Source organism: Anneissia japonica, unplaced genomic scaffold (genome assembly GCF_011630105.1).
Source record: "Anneissia japonica isolate Jap-2015-1 unplaced genomic scaffold, ASM1163010v1 scaffold288292_len1863012_cov191, whole genome shotgun sequence".
NCBI classification, from domain to species: domain Eukaryota; kingdom Metazoa; phylum Echinodermata; class Crinoidea; order Comatulida; family Comatulidae; genus Anneissia; species Anneissia japonica.
This window is the reverse complement of record NW_022688773.1, coordinates 878330-899549: the sequence shown is the minus strand read 5'-3', so window position 1 is coordinate 899549 and position 21220 is coordinate 878330. Positions and strand designations below refer to the sequence as shown.

The 21220-nt window shown below is 31.3% G+C and overlaps 1 protein-coding gene and 1 long non-coding RNA gene across 2 annotated transcripts in view; one reads left to right on the top strand and one right to left on the bottom strand.

Annotated features, from left to right (window-relative positions):
* LOC117123296 (disks large 1 tumor suppressor protein-like) overlaps positions 1-12768 on the top strand; it is a 58577-nt gene extending 45809 nt beyond the window's left edge. The window contains exons 3-4 of the mRNA XM_033269169.1: positions 531-569; positions 9535-12768. Coding sequence (XP_033125060.1) covers positions 531-569; positions 9535-9698 — 203 coding nt within the window. The 3' untranslated portion in view covers positions 9699-12768. The remainder of the gene's footprint in view (positions 1-530; positions 570-9534) is intronic.
* Positions 2978-19091, bottom strand: LOC117123298. Its single transcript, XR_004447836.1, has 4 exons — positions 17686-19091; positions 14367-14433; positions 12986-13100; positions 2978-3916 (listed from the first exon to the last, which is right to left on the bottom strand). It is a non-coding gene; the product is annotated as an uncharacterized LOC117123298 (long non-coding RNA).
* Between the last annotated feature and the right edge of the window lie 2129 nt (positions 19092-21220).

Below are 21220 nucleotides of genomic sequence, written 5' to 3'. Positions count from 1 at the left end.
GTGAGGGAGCTATAAGTATACTAGACTGTGAAATAGGAATGCGTGGGAATTATATCCCCTCGCAAACGTCTAGTCGGTAGAACGAGTCGTTTAAAATTAATACTGACGAAAGTCCTTATTGTATCATTTATATCCCATATTTATCCGAAAAAACATTCAACTAATATAATTTATTCATTATTTTCTTACTCACAAAAGGCATTATTTATACAAATAATCTTCATGATATTTACCTGATGTGTTACTTTTTATTTATTTTTTGTGCAATGTCTTGATGTTTTTAGTTTTTTAAATGTAAAGTATTAACATTTTGATGTGTTTTGATATTTTATTTTTGATGAGAAATAAAATAATCTTGAATCTATATTTCTATATTTATATTTTTATATTTTTTTTAATTTTTTTTATTTTATATTTATATTTTAAGTTTCTTTTTTCATCCTTTAGTAACTCGCTCACTTTGCTGTCTTTCCCTCTGATTAATGCTTGTTATCTGACTATTCCATCTTTTCTCTTTCCTCCCTCTGTAGATATTCAGGATGCAACTGTTATTACAGCCAATGACTCAAGTAAGAATTTTTGTTCTGTTCGTTTATTGAAATTTTTTTTTATCAGAATATTAATAATTAATGGAAATAAAAATTATCTAACCTACTTTTGTAATGACAGTTGCTAATTTTCAGATCAAGTGCTCATTAAATTTTAACGATTATGTCCGAATGAATAATGTGAATGAGTTTTTGTATTACGTTATCATAGACAATCAGAATAAAGAACTCAGCATATTTGTATTTCAACAAGTATTGAATAATGTATTCAATCTCAACTTGGCTATGAGAACTATATCTTTGAATTTATTTATATTTATGTAAATTTTTAAGGTTGAACTGCTCTGTCAACCCTTGCTGCATTGGAATGTTATTTTTTTTTTCCTAACGCTACATTCAAATATAAGTTTACTTGATTTATTGATTTTGATTTCTAACATTGAATCCCATTATAATAAGATGTGTAACATAAGTCAAGCAAAAGTATGGTATTTTATTTTTTCAAGGACAGATATAAATAGTCTAGTTGTAAATGTTTTGATTCAGCTAAGGGCAAAATTGCTTACAAATTACCAGCATTCCGACGATGTTTATCTGTACATCTGGGAAAAGACGAGTAATCCAACCTAGAACGAGTCCGTTTAGTTTGTTGGAACCTGACGATTTACCATTAAAAAGCCCCGGGACATTTCAGTAGTGTAAATGTTTCTTTTTAACGTCAGCAATTGGGCATACGAATGGAATATCTATATGTGTGCAGTTGAGTGAGAAAAATGCCTATTTGCAAGGTGTTATGCTTGAGCGAACTGTGGGTACTGGACTGTGAGAGATATACTGTATTTGTGACTCACAATTGCAGTGATCAGCAATACCAGACACATTTAATGGAGCTTGGCTAAGAGAAGAATTAAATTAGAGAATGTTGTTTCTCCTTGAGCTAGTAATTATACTTATTTAGTAACATAGTAATGTTCTTATCTCAAATTTTCCATTCATCCATGTAGCTTACTTGTGTGGAATGGATATGAAAGTACAGGCTACTGTTGCTACATACAGTAGCATAAAAGTGGGTGGGTGTACAGTTAACCAATGAGATGTTTAGGTCCCTGGTTTAATTTCACTGCTGGCCCCCATGTGTTTCAGCTATATTTCAGCTGGAGGGCTGAAATATGATTTACTCTAGTTTATGGTCTGTCAGATGAGGTGTTTTAAGTCATCAGTTCAACATAGCATGAACTGCAGTATGTTAAAGCCCAGTTTGGATGGAAAAATAAATTTTTATATGTTGTACCACTCATTTTTATAAGATTTATGACAAGGGTGTTTGACAAAAAATTTGGCAATGGTTAATGAGGTACCGATTTTTTGATATTTAAAATCTCAAGAGAAAAGGTGGAAAACAGGGTGGTTACGCCCCCTTTCCCCTGTTTTTGAATATCCAACAATCTGTCTCTCATTAACCGTTGCCAATATTTTCATCAAACACCCTTAGCCTTAGCGTTGAGGCACTTGCCTTCCATTCCCAGTAGTCTGGGTTCAATCTATTGAAAATTCGTTCAGTTTTTTTTTTTTTTTCAAGTCAAGCTTTAAATTAAGTTTGACCTAGACAAAGTAACTATGATAATCATTCTCGTTGATGGCACTCTGACATAAATACACAGATTTTACCAAGACTGTCATGGCTTGTGGTTTGTCATGCGCAAATTGCTGCTCAATTTTCTAATCATAGCACATTCTAAAATTAAATGTAGACTTTTGGCGTTTTTAATGGGTGTATGTAAAAGACCTATTCATGATTACTTAATAGGTAAAGAAGAAAGTTTCTATATTATTCTCTGAATTGAAAACTTATACTTAGTAAAACCTTTTTGTGTTATAACTAATTTTAAGCAATCTAACTTTTGTTTATACTAACTTAATACAGGCAGTATAATCTTTAACCATCTCATATTTTTGGGGGAACAACATGCACGATGATGTTTTTCAATTGCGCACGATGCAGCTCTCTGGACTTTACAGCTGTGCAAGTGCTCGATGATGTGATGCTGTCTGGTGATTGCCAGTGATAGTTTAAGTGACTGTCATTGAAAGTTATACATTGCATGTGCCTTGTCTCTTTGCAGTCTCTATGGAATCGCACCAACAACCGGTGGCTGTCGCAGTTAGTGTCTGGCTTTAATTGGTCAGTCATCATTAAAATATCTCAGATGTTTAATGAGAATAGAATACAAGAACAGATTATGACTGATTATGATATTAAATATGATCGTAATATGGTCATGTGACATCTATAAATCTATCGAATGTTTAGTTTTTATTTTTATTAACTTTATTATATATAACTTACTTTAACATTGTACAGCTGATTAATCTATAAGACTTAAGTGAACATATGATATACCATACAACAGACATGGAGATTATTTATTCTCAGTTGAATTTATTAACTCTAAATTTGAATGTTACTATAAGGAAAAAAAGACGACATTTCTCAACGAGTGATAAATATTTGTCGTAAGTAGTTTTTGATGGTCGAAGCGGTGTCATCTTATGTGAAGTGTGGCCATTTTCACAATTTATCCACCAGTGGATGTAAATATCGTTACTCTTACTTTTTAAACACAACATTGTTCCTAATGGCTCAACTCTCATTACAGACATATTTTAAATTCTCTATCACCTCATTAGCCTCCATGCTCCAGTAGTTTAATAGCCATTAAGGTTGTGACAGGATGGATTTTGAAGGCTAGGAATCCAATGAGGAACTACAGCATTTGGCAATCAAATATAAATTACAGCTAGTACAGATCAAATGTGTACAAAGCAAAAATGCTTTTTTTTAGTGGCATATACATACATACATCGCGGTATGTATATAGTGCTTTTTCTTAAAGATCATGTACATTCTCATGTGTTCCTTTTCAGGATTTTTGTTAGATTGCAATCGTCTGTATCTTTAAATCGAAATACCCGTGTTGAGCAATTTTGATTGGTTCATGCTGATTAATGTGTATCTACAGTATGGCTCCTCTGACTGTTCCATTAAAGAATTTTTTTTATTTCAAATGTAAGAAAGTCTTATATTACATAATTTGACAACGCAGTTGATAACTGGAATTAATAATTCAACGCAAGTAGTGCTAATATTTAGAATATTCTATCTAATGCTTTACTAGGACGTTCATTACATTGACATAACTTGTTCTGCTTGTCAGATGCTGTTAAAAATCCAGAGGATTATCTCCCAACACTGTATGATTAATTTCTTTTTCTCGACATCTTTATTACGAGAAGCAGTTTCCACAGTAACCCCAGTGAGATATATATTTGTCAACCCTCTCCCGAGACACGGAGTCCGGCATCTTATACTGAAAAATTAGAATAAAGATAGATACAATCTGTGAAGTCTGAAATATTAGTAGTTTTGTATCTAGATAAAAAATATGATAGCAATAATCGCTCTACCAACTTTGAAAATAAATTTTAGTACTGTATATACTCGCGTATAAAATGAGGCTTAAAATAGCAAATTATGGTCAAAAAAACAGGCGTTCATCTTATACGCGCAACTTACAAATTTGTTTGTATCATGTTTGTAACAGACGAATTTACTACTGCAATGAAGCTACTAAGTGTTAATATGAATTTTAAATACGGGGATTTAAGATTTTGATGAACATTTAAAATCTCATAAAATTGTAGTATTTGGAAGATTAATGCTGTATTTGCCTGAGTTTTTCGCCGGCTAGATGCAGTTTTAAGACCGCATAAAAAGCGGCAAAAAGTATGCCTAAGCAGTTGAGATGTACCGGCGTATCAGATAGTGAAACGGGGGTCGTCTTATATGCCCGACATACAAAAATCATCGAAAAATCTTCTATAACTCGGGGTCGTCTTATACGCAGGTCACACCAGCAAATATACAACAAAATATCTAAAATGCGATGAAAATTCCAACAGGTGAACAATCTAGGTACATCTGAAAAATAACGGCTTATATTTTGATATTTGGTACATTTTTATTTGATTTCAATTTAATTACTTTTCTGTTACTTCTCTTACTTAGTGTAACACCTACAGTACAACTCTATAAGCTAGATGGAGAGGCAAGAGATATACAAACAGTGGTACATCCCGGTACAATATGCTAACCATGATAACATAGTAACATCATAACTGAAATTTAAAATTATTATTATTTATTATAGTCATTCTTATAAACTATAATCTTTAATTTTATAGTACGAGCACTTCAAACGTTCGGTTGTTGGAGTTGAATGGTCGCCTATGTTTCTAGTCGTGGAACAAGTATCCTGAGATAAGGACTGGTGCACTTAAAGAACTCAGTACATTTTGAGACGAGTAGGGAGATAAACCGGTGTTCTGACCCAAACAACCCCTGTGTGTATCTTTTATGTAATTCCACTATCAACTTCTTCAAAACTGCTTGAATTGTTACATATTGTATCGCCATCTGAATTATCCGCAATAATTTTGACTACATTGCTTGGAAAAATTCTGGGTAAAAAAAGTGAGTTTGAGTGTTATTACAGTAGGTAATCTTCACAAATTAGAGGAATATAGAAAAGCTCAATTGAATCCATTTTTGTTAATAATACAGTAGGCTTAGGAAAAAAACAACTGTATTGCAATATATAACCCATCCTTCGCATTCTCTCTTTGAAGTGTTACATAGTGGCAGGCGCTATTGCTCTATCCCCAGTCGTACAAACATGTACCAAAACAAGCTTTATCCAGCAACCATTCTGGCACTTAATGCTAGTTAGTGGTATTGTAAGAGAGGGTTATGACTGGGTCTGTAGGCGTGTTTTTTGTTGTTTAGTTTTTATAATGTAATTGTGTCTCAGAGCTAAATCAATTTCTATGTATTTTTATGATGCAATTGACAATAAGTCAAAATGAATGAAGTGAGACAATATATCTTGTTAATTGAATTACAGGTTCTTTGACCAGCCTGGTAAAAATCAAATTTTAAATACAACACGTGCCTATTTGTCTTCCTCGTACAATAAAGTTGAAATCATTCTAGTACTACTTACTAGTACAGTATAACTCTGAATTATTATGGTCATGATAGCAAATTCTCTCATCTTATACAACACGTTTAATCAAATATCATTAGAAAACGAAATAGAGTGCATATAATAGAGAAAGACGTCAATCTACAATTTTATCTGGCTTAGAGAATAAAGAATGGGTTAATTATAGGTATTCTAAATTTTACGTTGATGAGCCTATGGGAATTACTACTTTTGGAGTACTGTACTTAATTAGAACTTTCATTATTGTTCAATGTTATACTTTCGTAGTAGTTTCATTATACAGATTTCAGGATTGCTTAAAATTACTCGGAATGATTAACCACCCTCTGGGTATATATTTGCGATTATCTTGAAAATTGCGCAGATTGCAGTTAATGCGCAGCGCTCAAACGCGCCCTAGTTCATAGAGTATATTCAGAATCTTGTAATTGGCAAGTTGCCAGTTGGTGAATAAGAATGATGTAAGATAAGATGTTCAGTAGAAAATATAAATGCAACAAGAATGATAAATGTTGAATTATAGAAACACTTTGAGTATTGTAAAACTGATTTATCATTCTTAATGTATGCACACCTAACATACTGTAATTTTTTTGGGCATAAAATACCTGAATTTTACATTGAAATATGCAATGGCATTTACTTTTAAGGTAAATTGTGGTAAAATACATTTGTAGTAATAAAGGCAGCCTTCCCTCAGACTCATACCTTTCTCTTGATTTACCCCATTTCCTGCTCTTACACTGTCATCCTTATTTTAATTGAGTCTGATCATAAATTAAATTCTGACGGAAAGTTATTTTCTCTTAGAAACAAGCTAATGCTGTAATCTGACTTCCAGATATTGTTTACTCATTCCTATAACCAAAAAGCATGCTATTTTTTATATAATATTCAGTCAAAATAGACTGATAAGTACTGTAGTAAATGTATCTTTTCCTCAGACCCATACCTTTCTCCTTAATTTACCTCCTTCCTACTTCTACACTGTCATCTTTACCTTTATTTTAAGTGAGTTTGATCATTAAATTCTTTGATTGTGACGAAAGTTTATTTTCTTTTTTAGAAGGCAAGCTAAGGCTGCAATCTGACTCCCAGATATGGTTTACACATTGCTATACCAAAAATGATGCTAGTTTTTATATAATATTGTCAAAAAATTGAAACAATATCTTTTATCACAATTCAATATGAAGCTTCATTTCTTTAAATATCAAATTCTTATATGATATTTATATGATGATACTTCTGCATTGGATTAAGAGTTGAAATTGAGTACCATGGTAGATTTTATGATATTGCATTTGATCAAACTCTCTTCAGATTCTGAAACCAAAATTATTATTTTTAATGTATAAAAGAGTAGCTTCATCGACGGCAGGTAAATAGAAACGCTTAAGCGTAATGTAAGATATTGGCAATATTTATTGGGAATCGTATATTGGAAGTCAAGTAAAACTTTTTTTTATACCTTGTTTAGCCAAGCTGCCGCCCGCCAACAATGATTGTTTTGAATATAAATGAAATATTATTTTTGGTCAATTACTGCACCCACCACCACAAAAAAATGGAAATTTTAGAAAAAAATTTTCATTTCACCTGCCACTGCCGTGAAATCTCCACAAATTGGATATTTCTTCCTAATTATATAAATTTAAAGCATTTTAACCCATGCCATTAATACACTGAATTGTTTTTGGCAAAACCATTTGCTAAGGGAACAAAATTTTATTTTAATTTTTTCTCCACCCTTCCTCTGACGATCTTTAAAAAAAATAAGTTCTCGAAACAAGTTATAAAAAAAGTCTTGTCTTAAGAACTTAATGTGTTTTTTAATCCATAGTTTCTCATTTATTGTATGAACATGATGATAGTAGCTGCAGAGGATTTAAATACTTTTAGAAATATATTTTAATAATATCACACTGCATTTGTCCACACAGTGATGTATTCCTCACTTGGGCTGAATGTGCTTGAAAGCTAGTGTGATGTAAATTAAATTCATGTTGTAAAAGGCACTAAAATCATCAATGTCATATTGATTCAATTGAGAGTGGAGCCTGTTTGCATGTTGTTTAGAGGCTGGCCTTCCTATACAGCTGTCGTAGGTTTAAGTCATATCAAGATGTGACAGGAATTTTTCTTTTTAAAATAGGCCCTAAGTAATAGTGGCTACATCAGATAGGTAGTTCAAGGTTTTTTCGACAGGGGTCCACACCTCAGCCCCACCATGGTCTAGCTGAATTGAGTACATTTTAAGGAAGATGCGTCAGTTGACTGGAAATTGTGCGTTTTCAAAGCAAAATGCTCTTCAGAGCAGAAATCTCCAATGGAAAGATCAGCTTTCTTTCCCAACAGAAAATCCCTACACTGGTGACCCCTACACTGGTGACCCCTACACTGGTGACCCCTATGCTGGTGTTGCCACTGGGTATAGAAAAGCCTTATATTACTATGGAGACACATTCATTCTCCTTTAAATTTATTCACATACACATTAAAGCCTTTATGATAAAACTTTCACCACAAACACATTTCTTGATGCAGTTTAATTATGCAATAAAAACCAAATGTGAATAGTCATAGAATTGTTGTAGTTGGTAATCCTCTGACTTGCAGATAGTAGAGGGGGAGGAGGGGGGTCCCTTGATTTTTCCCTTGTTTTGTTATCATATTTATCGTTTTGTAGCCTAAGTGATTTGATAACAAGGCTCAATTTTTATTACTTTGACTGTTAATGCCATTGTACGAAAGCTATATGTACCTATCTGGTGAGCTGGAATTGTAGTAGAATAATTATTTTTATTAATTCAAGGATATTGTGTTTTTATTTAGTTGTTCAATTCAAGTGTAATATACATTTTTGATCATTATGAAAATTGCTTCTATATTTTATTTATTTATTTATTTATTTACTTATTTACTTATTTGAAATTCTTATCAAACAGCATGAAGCCCTCCACTTATATATATATAACTTTAACTACTTTAAACTATAATAGAATTATAATTAAAAGATAAGATACAATGTCAGACCAAATTCACATGATAAAGCATTATACCAGTAAAAACACTTACAAACTCAAAAAATAAATCAATAGAATTGTCTTTATAATAAATAATAATAAAATCTTTATTTATTCATAAGAATTGGATTGGAGTTGAGTAGCTTAGTGTTTAAGATGCTTGCCTTCTAATCCCACAGTCGTGGGTTCAATTCCTGTGACGGCAAGAGTTTTTCCCACGATTAAAAACAACTCCACTCCCTAAGCCTCATGAAGAAACTTCGCTGCTCACATTATTTCATTCATTTAAAGCCAACCTTCTAGGATATGATAAAAAAAAAAAGAAAAGAAAAGAAAGACAACCTGTTTACCTCAATGGTGTTATTCACCTCAATGTTTTTTTAACAAGGTCATAAAGACATTGTACCTTAACAAAACTGACTTTAAAACAACTTTACTTTGTCAACACAAACATTACAAAGACTACAAGAAGCATAGACTACTACTTGTTAATGTTACTAACAAATATTGTTTGTGGCAATCATAATTTTATATTTTGATTAATGGTTCTAAATAAAGAACTTTGGCTAGGAACTTTTTTTTTAAGTTAGATTACTGGCTAAATGATTCTTATCTCTGACAGTTGAAATGATCACTCATAGGTGTTTTATTTTTATAGTTGTGGCTACTCTCTAGAGGGCTCACTATATGTTTCTTTACTTCAGTTAATACTCTTACACTTGAAAAATCATTGGTGTAATTTTTGATGCAGACTCAAGTGAAAGTAGGTTCAGAAATTCTGAGACCCAGAGAAAACCAAAATAAATGTTAATCGTAAATCTTGACAAATTTTCAGAATAAGTTGCAAATATATGAACTAATGAAATTTGATATATTTTTAAAAATTATTATCAATAGATATTCAAGAATTTTATCAAGCAACGTTGATGGATGTTGAGAAGTCCCTGCTCCAGAAAATACAAGAAACAAATCAAGTTGCAGACCATTATGAACATCAACAGTCACTCTCAACGCCAACAATCACGAAAAACAATGTACGTTACTTTTATGATTATTTTTAGACGAATTGTTTCATTGTTCACATAAATACACCCAAGGCCAATGTTTGAATCCTAAATTGTAAATTTATTTTTGGTATCTCACTCAATTAAGGAGTACAAGTACGGACAATGTACTCGAACGAAAGCACTTTATTACTACGAAGAGAGGCGATACAGAAGCAACAAGAACCGCCTGTAATTTTAAAATTAAATGTAGTCGTAGTTTGAACTAAAATTTTAACTAGTTACAAATTAACTGTGACCCATATCATACAACTTTTTCAAAGTTATAGCTACAACTAAATCAGGCCATATGAAAACATAGCATTCACTCTTCCTGGCTATGAAAAATAAGAATGCTGATAAGAAGAATTTCCTGTCTGCTGCCCTCTATATGAAACATTATGCTCCAATGAACAGATTCAGATGAAACCTGACAGACCTTATTGGAACACATTAATTTTGCTGGCTTAAATGAGATAAATTCATAATTGAGAATGTAAACAATGGTACTGGATCTGATGGACTGCAATTAACCTGTTTATGAGCCAATTCCCAAATGTATTCCATGTTATTCTTATTCTTTTTTTGATTGATATGCCCAGTTTCAGATGTTGATGACCCTAGTCCTCCAAAGCTAAATTGTATTTAAACTGGGTATTTTTTATTGGTTTATGCTTTTGTCATTTACAGATTTGCTTTGAAAAAAAATGTGATTTGTGATTCTTTTTCTTTTTAAGATACTTTTTAAAATTCAAGAAATTCCAGATTTCATTAGCTGCTTTTTCTAAACCTTTATTTTAATGCTTAGCTTTTATAAGCATACATAATTACTGATAATATCTCCACTTTCTCAATTGTATTTTAGTATATTATTTGTTTACAAAATATTTTAATCAATAATTTGTTATTAATATTATTGTCAGAGGAAAATTATTGTAGTTTCCATACTTTAGTTGTATACCCAGTTTTGAGGTCCAGGGATCGCGACTCTAGTGAGGAACTCTGGATCCCACGTTTGGGCAAGAAGCCATCCATATTACATTTGGGGTCACTGTTTTTAATAAGCATTTTGACAGTCTGAAAATGCCTTCTGGGTGTCAATAAATGCTGTTCTTTAAATTTGCTTACCTCAGTCCCAAACCTGGTAGGGCTAAGGTGGGTATGTATTTCCTGTAATAGGATACCTTAAACCCCTCAGGGGATACTGACGCTGAACCTCCACTGTTCATAGTATTTTATAAATTCTTTTGACATATGTCACCATTCTGCAGAAACTTGTTTACATACCATTTCATGAATATTTATAAGTATAAATTAGGAATATTTATAAGTATTGAACTGGGTGTCTGATTTGATGGTATACTCTTGATATATAGCTTGAAGGATGTTTTGATGGACAGGTTAAGCCTGATTGACACCATCCAGTCGCTTCTAATCAGCGCAAAGTAAATTTGCTTTTGCTGCCAACCCTTTTTTTAAGATTCTCAATAGGTAAAGTGCTTGCAAATACTGGACAAAATATAGACATTAGTATTTCCAAAGATCTGATAAACACAAAATAGTACTCCCCGCTATTCTATGTGTAACAAAATGCGCTATTTTAGTTAACGATATATCTGATGTCAAAACTGAAAAGTATTCACTTTTGTAGGGGGATGCTGTACACTGTATTGTAATTACCGAATTTGCACACAGAAATCGCAGAGAACGCTGTCTTGTAATTATAAGATATTTAGTAATACTAATACTTTACTTTTTTAAAGAAGTTCTTGAAATATTTTTTTCCTTTTAAATTCTTTAAAATTATATTTTATATAATAATCTGTTACCCTTAGTTTATGGAGGAATACTTTTATATGTATTACTCCAGAAACATTTTATATTTATTTTATTTTAGTGCAATTTTTTTAGTTGTATTTGAAAACATGTAACCATTGCTTTGTACGCCAATAGAGGGAGCTCTTGAATTTGTTGCAATACAATTTTTTTTTCTTTTAAAGTAATTTCTTTGATTACAATTTAATTAGCAATTTGTTATAAGGTCTTATATGAAATTAACATCCAAATAAATAAATGTCTCCTTATTTAATGAATACCATTTAGTCACTGATAGAGGGCGCTTTTATATATTTTTTATTTCAGTGTTCTTTTAAATTGCAATTTGCAATTATCAAAACGTATCTCTTTTATACAAATCCGTATTTAGTTACATAATTCCGAGTTATGTTGTTTTAAAAATTGAATAGCAAATTATCGTATGGCAGAGAATCTCTGTAGCGTCTAATTATCCATTATACGAGGAGCATTACCAGAACGAGTGTACTCTAATCATAAACAAGATTCATATAATAAAACTTGATGATTCATTTATTACCATGGGTACTCGTGATTGTGATGACTCATCTTTTTTTATTTTGGATTTTTTAAGGTAATTTAATCCTGACACTAGACAGTTATTTTGTTTAAAATAAATTTTGATGGTTTATTGTGCAAAAAAAAAAGGGTAGGAAGAGGGGTGGGGAGATAATGAGAATGATACAAATTTATGTATTTATGCAAAAATGTTTTTGATTGTTAATTTTGCATAAAAAATGTGAAGATGATAGTATGAGTATAAGGTGCTAGGAATGGATTGTACCACTTTTTTGAGAGGAATGTATTGTTTCCTATTAAAAGGATGACACTTTAATACCTCATCTGGTTTTTGAGAGGTATGATGTCCTACAGAATAAATAGGTAGTGGGTTCAGTTTTTTTCGATTCTCTTCATTGTCTTTTCACTCCAATTTTGGTCACAGTGATAGGACAAAATAATTATTCTATATTATATCATAGTAAAAGTATATTGCGTAAATAATTACTTTTAAATTTATTTTTTACTTGGTATGTTTATTCCTGAATTATTTATATTGTATCTATTAATAAATAGTTTTGATGATATAGAGCAATTTTCTGTTTACATTCTTGTTCCAGGCAAGATTGTACTTGAACCTTGCTAGAGAGCCAATAATGACTACTTATTTATTGACTGTGTTATTGAAATCTAGTGGAATAAATGTTTTTCAAGAAACATTGAATGAGCTCATTAATTATGCATACTGAAATTGTCTTTACAATATGTTACTAACAGTTGTACACTATAACACTATAGGTGCTACAAAATTTAGATCCTCTTATTATTAATTATATTTACTTACTTATTTTTTAGTTTCTATAATACTGTTCATATTATTATTATTCATATCATTATGTTTTATTATTTATATGTTCATTTGATTTAGTCCCAGGAATTGTTTATTGACCTACTGGTATATTAATTTGCGGCATACGGTAGAAGGCGCAGTTTCTCGTTCATCAAAGAGTCTCCATTAGAAAAATACCTCCTTCACCAAAGATTGCTTTCTTGTTTTATCAGCCACAACTAAAAAAAAAAAAAAACTTGATTGGAAAATCCTAATAGTGATAGTAGATTATAATGTGTTGCCATGGTTTCACAGAAACACTAATGTAGAATGGTGATATGAATTTCAGATGAAGTATTGTGGGTTGTGTGTTTGTCGTATTAGTCGATTCCACTTATTTATTATTTGAGATGAGTATTTAAATTTGTTTTATTCCCAGAACATTTATCATTTTATTGACGTACTGTATTTATTAAAATAATCGCCCCGTGGCATTTATTGTATAGAAGGGTTTTTAGGGAGGGAAATGTTTATTTGACGGAGGCTTTTTTTTTTTTTTTTGTGTAAAATGAACACCCCCTCAATTTCATTGTACTACAACATATTCTGTCAAAATGTGTTATTGAATGGTCATAAAAACTTCCTGATCCCAACCAGGTTCTAAGAAAAAGTGTATTCTACTTTAGTAGAACATTAATAAAAGTGTTAAGAATTATGTTGCTTCCTTTAGTTTACAGTTTATTCGAGGAAAAAATAAATGCCTTGGGCTGTTTATTTGAGCGCATCGTTTATTCCAAATGAGGCTCTAGAGGGGGGCGTTTATTCAAAGTGGCAGTATACTTAAATAAATATGGTATGTTTATTTATGGCATATAAGTCAATGAGCTCTCTTTCATCAGTCATCAGTTGCCATTAGAAATTAACTCTTAACAAATATTGCTTTTTTTGTTTTATCAACCATATAAAAAATTACTTAAGATTATTTATTATTGATAGGATATGTGGAGCTGTTATTTATTATTGATAGGATATGTGGAGCTGTTACCATGGTTTTATGGAAAACACTAATATAAAATGATGAATTTTAGAAGTAATGTGGGTTGTCTATTTGACTTATCGATTTCACATACTTTTGATCTCTACGTCCATGATGACGGAAACAGTCCTGATGGCAAAATGGTACCAAATACGCTTTCATGCTTAATTACCTCGATAACATGTAGAACATTGACGATGTGATATTGAATATTCGCTGACGGGGAGAAACCGAGTGCTTTTTAAAAGCTCTTCATCCTAACGATTAGCATGATTTTCTAGTGTTTGGTATTCAGAGAGCATCATCAGTATATAGCTTTTGCCATTGTCACAATTACGTTACAATAGCATCTAGGTTATCAAAATATGACATATAATACTTAGTGAGAAAATCCACCTAATTGCCAATTTTTTCTGAAGTGAGAACCCCCATAGAAATAAAATGGAACAGTCGGCCCCTGGCAGCTTACATGAAAATCCCAGCAACCAATAACACATCCTCCTTCTCTCTTTATTTGTGGTAAAATCTTGAAGATCCTTCAAAAATGAAATTAAAGATATTAAATTTCTCATTTAATGTGGATCAAATGGGACGTAGATGAAATAATTAGGTTTTGCTAATTTAAACATTATACTAAGAAAATCCTTTCAGTAAATACTTTTAGCCAGTTTAAGGGTATCTGCAAAGAATTAAGTTGAGTAATATTAATGGATTGTTAATTGTTGAAGTATATGCTTTCTTGACTTACTTTTTTAATTGGTAACTAATTCCTTACTTAAGTACTATAAGCAATTAAAATATTAGATTTATTGTATCAGCTTCACAAATCTTTGTGGAAGCTTATATATGTTTTTTTTTTACTTAAATGAATAGTTGGGCTTGCATTTATTTGCTATTCTAGGCTATTTTCTAGAGTAACCAACCACAGAGCAGTGAGTATAGGATGGTTATATTATCAAGAAGCAAGGTAGGATTAATGCAGACAAATATACTTGAGAATCTGGGATAAGTATTTTATTAGGACATTGAGGTATTATAGTAAATACTTCCATGATTAGGAACACAACCTATATACTTGTAGGAAGAATGATTCATTCTACATAATGTCTTAACAATTGCTGGGAGCTAAACTATTATTCACTCTTATAGATTATATGACGTGATTGACATAGTTATGGCTAAGATTTTTCATGTACAAATGCTAACAACATTGAATACCAATTGTTAATGATTAAATAATTAATACCATATTTACTGAATATGAGCCCAGTGCTGTGGGGTGACAACAAATTCTACCAAAAATATTATTAATCGGTAATTGCCTATAATTAAATTTTGGATGAAAACAAAAAAAGCAAATTTATATTCTGATATTTAGAGCTCATAAAACACAGGCATTAATCGGGTGTGTATTGCACGCAGTGGCGTATCGCGTGGGGTGGGATAGATGCCCCTCCAAAAATTACTCCCCCTCCCCAAAGTCACAGTCAAGTAGTTAAAAATCATCTAAAGTTTCCTTATTTTGCGAGTTTCCTTCGCGTCCCCTCCATAAACACCTCCCCTTCAAGACTTCTAGATACGCCACTGATTGTATGTTCAATTTTTTTTTTTTTTATTCCTTCCAACATTAAGAATACAAACATAAACAAACATTTAAAATATTGTCAAATTTGGATATGCTCTGCTAAATACCTTCTTGCAACCTTGTAGCCTACCGCAGTTTTGGTTTACCTCTAATAAAAGTTACAAAGTCCCTGTCAAAAGAAATTGGAGTGGAGTTGAATAGCTCAGTGGTTAAGATGCTTGCTTTCTAATTCCAGGGTACTGGGTGCAGTTCCCATACTGTAAGACTTTTTCTTACGACCATAAACAAGATGGTCAATAAATTATTTTAATGATACTTTTGTTAGTATATTTTTTTGCCATTCTTTGTTTCAAAATTCTGTATGATTCCTTGTTTCTTTTGATTTATTTCTTCATTGCATTGAATTTTAAAAATAAAGATAAATTAATACAAGGACTACTTTTAACCTGTACTGGATAGTGAGGAATTCACACATCATAACCAATTGCAAAAAAAACATACTAGGGAAAATTATTCATTGAAACGCAACCTTGAACTTGACTGCCCAATGTGCATTTAGAAGTTCTATTAATCTTTGAAATTTCTACTTTATCCCTCACAACATGTAATAATAATAATAATAGCAAATTCTTATATATAATTTTCATTCTTAAAAATAGAAGTGTAAACCCAATGACCTTGCATGAATATTAGGATCACCAGGTTGATGCTTATTTATAAAAGCCTATTTAAGGCAATCCCTAAATGCAATAATATCAAGTTAGAAACCTATTTGAGGTGGTCCCTAAATATGTATTATTATCAGCATTAACGTCACCATTATTGATAGGTCTACTATTGGAAGTCTGTAGACTGGGCTCATGTCTTAAGGAATTAAGATATAACTTATATAAATCGGTGGTAATTGCTAATTTTATATACAAAATCAATATTAAGAGGTTATATTGGATACTTTATCTTTTAAATAAGTTTAATAAATACTGTTTTGATACAAATGCAATAAAAACTTATGTATGGGATTTGTTTTGGTTAGTTTGTAGATACTTTTTTCTTTTAATAATAAAAAAGGACTTAATAATATAGTTGTTTTGTCTGTTGCAAACTATAAATATAAGACCTTTCCTCGTAGAAATTAAAGATACATTTAGTTAATATTCAATTAACTTGCTGTAAATACTAAACAAACATTTTGAACCTTACTGAAATTAGTTTATGAGAATAAACTAAATCGGACACTAACCACAGGTAGAGAGTTTTTAGCATAGCGTTAAGTATTTTGTTTAAAAATTGTTTTTTTTTTTTTCCCATTCAATTCTATTGTTTTTCTGGAGAATATCCAATTTGTAAGAATTATGAACAATATAATTTATATAGTAAATTCATATTTACTTTTTTATTATATTTTTCCTTAAAAAAATACTTTTCATTAATTATCTGTATTACTAATTTGATATGACATAGCACGGTAAGGACAGATTTCATTGTAGACTAGATTTTGGTATTTTTAATTGAATGGATTGTTTATAATAAGATAATGAACTTACCTATAGTTGATACAAAAAAATATGTATTTATAATTGCATTTTCACAAGTTAACCTTAACTTATTGTTAATAATTTTATTTCTATAATAATTTTTTAGTAAATAAATTTTTGTTTTATTTTCATTATTTTCATTTGTTATTAATCCAATGTACTCGGGATGGATAATTTGGCAATTAAATGTACGCGTTTCACAAAATCCAAGTTCTGTATTCATTACATGATGAAAATGTATATGTGTCATGTGGGCTTCCGTTTTTAGTGCATCTAATTCAGTTGACATTTGAATTGAAAATTAATTTTAAATAATTTTGATTTAATTCTTGTGATTTCTCAGAATGTAATCTGAATGGGCTAATTGATGAGATATAAATTATAATTAACATTCATGCTTCATGTAGAAGGAATTACATCTCCTAATCTCCTAATTAAAGATCCCTCCATTTGAAAGAACATTTTTCTGTGGTCTTATATTAACAAATGTCTTTTATCTTTAATATTCTATTTAAAGACCAAAGCTGCTATTAAAAGACCTTGGAATCCCTAGTGGTTTTTAATTAGAGGGAGATCTTTATAGTGTTTGAAATTGCAAGTTTTATTATTAAGCTGAAATTATAATAAGTAGACATTAATTAAAATATAATTTACAAGTAAAAGCTTACCAATCATAATCTAATCAGTAAATCATCAATAATTCAGCATTAATTTAAACAAGCATCTCTTGTGATTAATCTTTTGTGTTGCTGCCTGTAATATTATAAAATTGTCTCTGGTTTCTCCAAATTCCCCTTCTACGTCATTGAATGCAATTTAGCCTATTGTTAATACTGCTCAATTATAGAATAGTCCTTGGCTCGAGCGCCTGACTCAACGAGTGATTATTATTGTTGTACGACGTCAAGCATGTTAGAAGCTGCTGTGTACTTTGGTGAGTGCTTGAACGACCGACCGGAGCCCTGTTACATCTGATTCAATATTCCAGACAGGTGGTGAAGCCTAGCATTTGGTTTGTAATCCAAAAGGGCTTTATATGTCCTTCTGTGATGACATTACGGTTGTTGGAAAATTGCTGTTGATCACTTATTGTAGCCTGAGTATAAAGGTGCTTTCAAGATGTCTGGATTAAGAGTTCGCTGGTTCAAAAACCATAAGTACCATCATCCCCCAGAACAAGATGAAGTGGAGGTATGGATGTTCTGACATGTAGTTTTATTTAGTAATTAGGTCATCATATGGTAAAATTACGGTAATTAAAATAGGTAGCGTATTATTATTTATTCAGTTGTTAGGATGAATGGTATAGGATTTACATGTGTATGCACCTATGTATGTGCAGTTTATGTGTGTACACATGTGTAGTTTGTGTGATCACATGTGTGTGTAGTTTTTCCTTCCTATCCACATACACACGTGTACTGCATATTGTGTAATTTTTACGTGTTTGTGTGTGATAAATATTATGTTGAGCTACATATTCTATTCAATTTATTGATTGGCAGTTGGTAGCATTCTTGATACAGTGCGTATGTAACAATACAATCATTTTTGTAGGCCAGTATGTAAATATTGGTAACTATAGTATATTAAAATAAACATTCACCAATGCAAACAAGTATTAAAATCACTATATTATATATTTCTGTTATTAATATAACAATTACACATAAATTTTACAATAATTTTAATTGAAGTTATGTACATCTGTGATATGCAGTTTATATATATTAGCAATTTGTATTTATATTTTATGTGGGTTTTTATGGTTAGTTTATATGTAGTTTAATTATGTGTAGTTTGTATGTCCACACATAGATACAGTCTATACATTACTTGTTACTTATTTTGTTACTGTCTTGAGAACATCAGGCCTTCATTGACTGATATCATTTGGCATATACTGCTTTTTTACAGAGAGAGAAAGAGACAAGCAATTCTGAATGCTTTGTATATTGTTTTGTATTTATCAGTATGATATATTTCTTATAAATTTATTTATTTAATTATTATTATATGACTGATAAATGATACCCTAGTATGTAGTTTTCATGTGTGAGCACAATTAATTGTCACTTGTTAGGGTTGCTCCCCTGTTTTTGTGGTTGGATGCTGTGAGGGGGTGATCTCTGCAAACTTCCACCTTGGTCCCATAGGATACATCCTCCTGGTTATAGTTAATATGCAGGTTTCTATGGAGTCTAAACTCTCCCGTGCAGAAAACAGTAGGCCTTGACTACGATGATGATGATGATGTGTGTGTGTGTATTACATACAATTTATATGAGTATTATTCTATATGACGGTTTTGTGAATGTTTATATTTATTTACTATATTTATTCAAATAAATTCCCCCTTAAATAAATACCCCCTCCAGAAATCAATTTTGAAATATTCCTGATTTTTTGCACAACTATAAACTTCCAATGCATTTAGTAGAGCATCAAGTATAAAGAATAGTGTTTGGTAGATGAAAAAATACAAAGATTTAAATGTTTTGTATGATTGAAACTCATGTTAATATGTAAGCTAATTAGACATTTATTTTACCCAATTCATTAGGGACCATAGGCTTAGCCAGCCAGCCGTCCTGCCGTCTTTTGGATGGCCAACAATTATTTAGGACGGCCACTTTTACCGTGACGCCTTGCCTTTTGGCCTGGTCTACCTTTAGCAAATTCTTTATATTCTTCAAATCTATTGAATATTACATTTAACAAAAGCTAAATCATATTATTGATTTAAACAACATTTATTAATTGAATGTACATTGTTTTCATACTTATATTCGGTGGGAATTCCCAAAAATGTAAGGCTTAACTATTGCCTACCCGGTGAAATATTTACTTAAAAAACACTCGTCGTGTTAAAAATATTTATACCCCGCGCTGGAAAATGGACGGTGCTGAGTCACCCGCATGCACGTGGCTCTGGAAATACAATACACTACTATTCGGTTCCCCGACATATTGTTGGTCTCTTAAATCTTGAATCGTATTCTCCATAAAAAGCCAAAAGCTGTTCGTAACTCTGGTTATAATTAATTCATAAAATACTGAAAGGAAGATTTGTTGTTAACACCAAAACTTAAATTTTATTAGTCAACAAAAGACAGTAGGCCTTTATCTTGATTCGGAGGACCTAGAGTAGAATTTACATTAGACTAAAAAGGCGAGAGATGAAGATGCATCTGCATAGCCTAGAAAAATTATATGAGTAGCCGTGTGCAATCTATGTCTATAACTGAAATATTTTTGTGATAGCTAATTCAACACTATTCCGTTGAAGACAAAATTCCAACATTTAAATACCTTTAAAATGCTCTCTAAAGATCATAAATTTTAATTTTTTTTCTAATGTTTGGGAGGGGGCGTGGCCCCAAATCGGAGTGGGCATGGCACCAGCGGCTCAGGGCCACGCCCACTGGCTTCCATTTTGGATGGCCTATTTCGTTGTTCTGGCTAAATCCCTGTTAGGGACAACATGTAAAAATTGTGATTCTATAAGATAAAATTTATTCACATTACGGTAAATATTAACATTTCTCTATACTTTAATTATTCCATGCAGTTGGAAATTTTAGTGCCAAGCACAATTTTGTAATTTTCATAATGGATGCCATTTCGATATTAGAATTTAGTTTACCAAAAAAAAAAAAAGAAGGAAAGATGATATAGATTCATGAATATTTTCCGAATTGATAGATTATTACCATAAAGAAGTAGAATAACGACAATTAAATAGATTATAGTTGATGTAGTATTTTTGACGGTAGAATATGTTTCATATTTTAGAAGAGAATTTATTAACCCTGTTTAGCTAACCTGCTGCCCGCCAATAATTATGATTTCAAATAAAAATAAAATTTTCTTTTTGGCCAATTAACGCAAGTATAGTCGCCACAAAAAAAAATGGAAATTTCAGAAAAATTTTTATTACGCCCCAACCCCCCCCCCCCCCCCGATCCCATTACTACACTGTTTGCATTCACCAATAAAATTTTATTTTTATTTTATCCTGAGTTTTTGATATTTTTAGCAAAACTATTCGCTAGAGTGAAAAATAAAATTTTTGTTATATTTTTTTCCGCCCTTCTCTGACGATTTAAACAAAAAAGTTTGCAATACAAGGTATAAAAAAAGTCTCGCCATACTAAAGTTATAAGGTTATATTAAAGATACTAGTATCTGTGGTTATCTTGC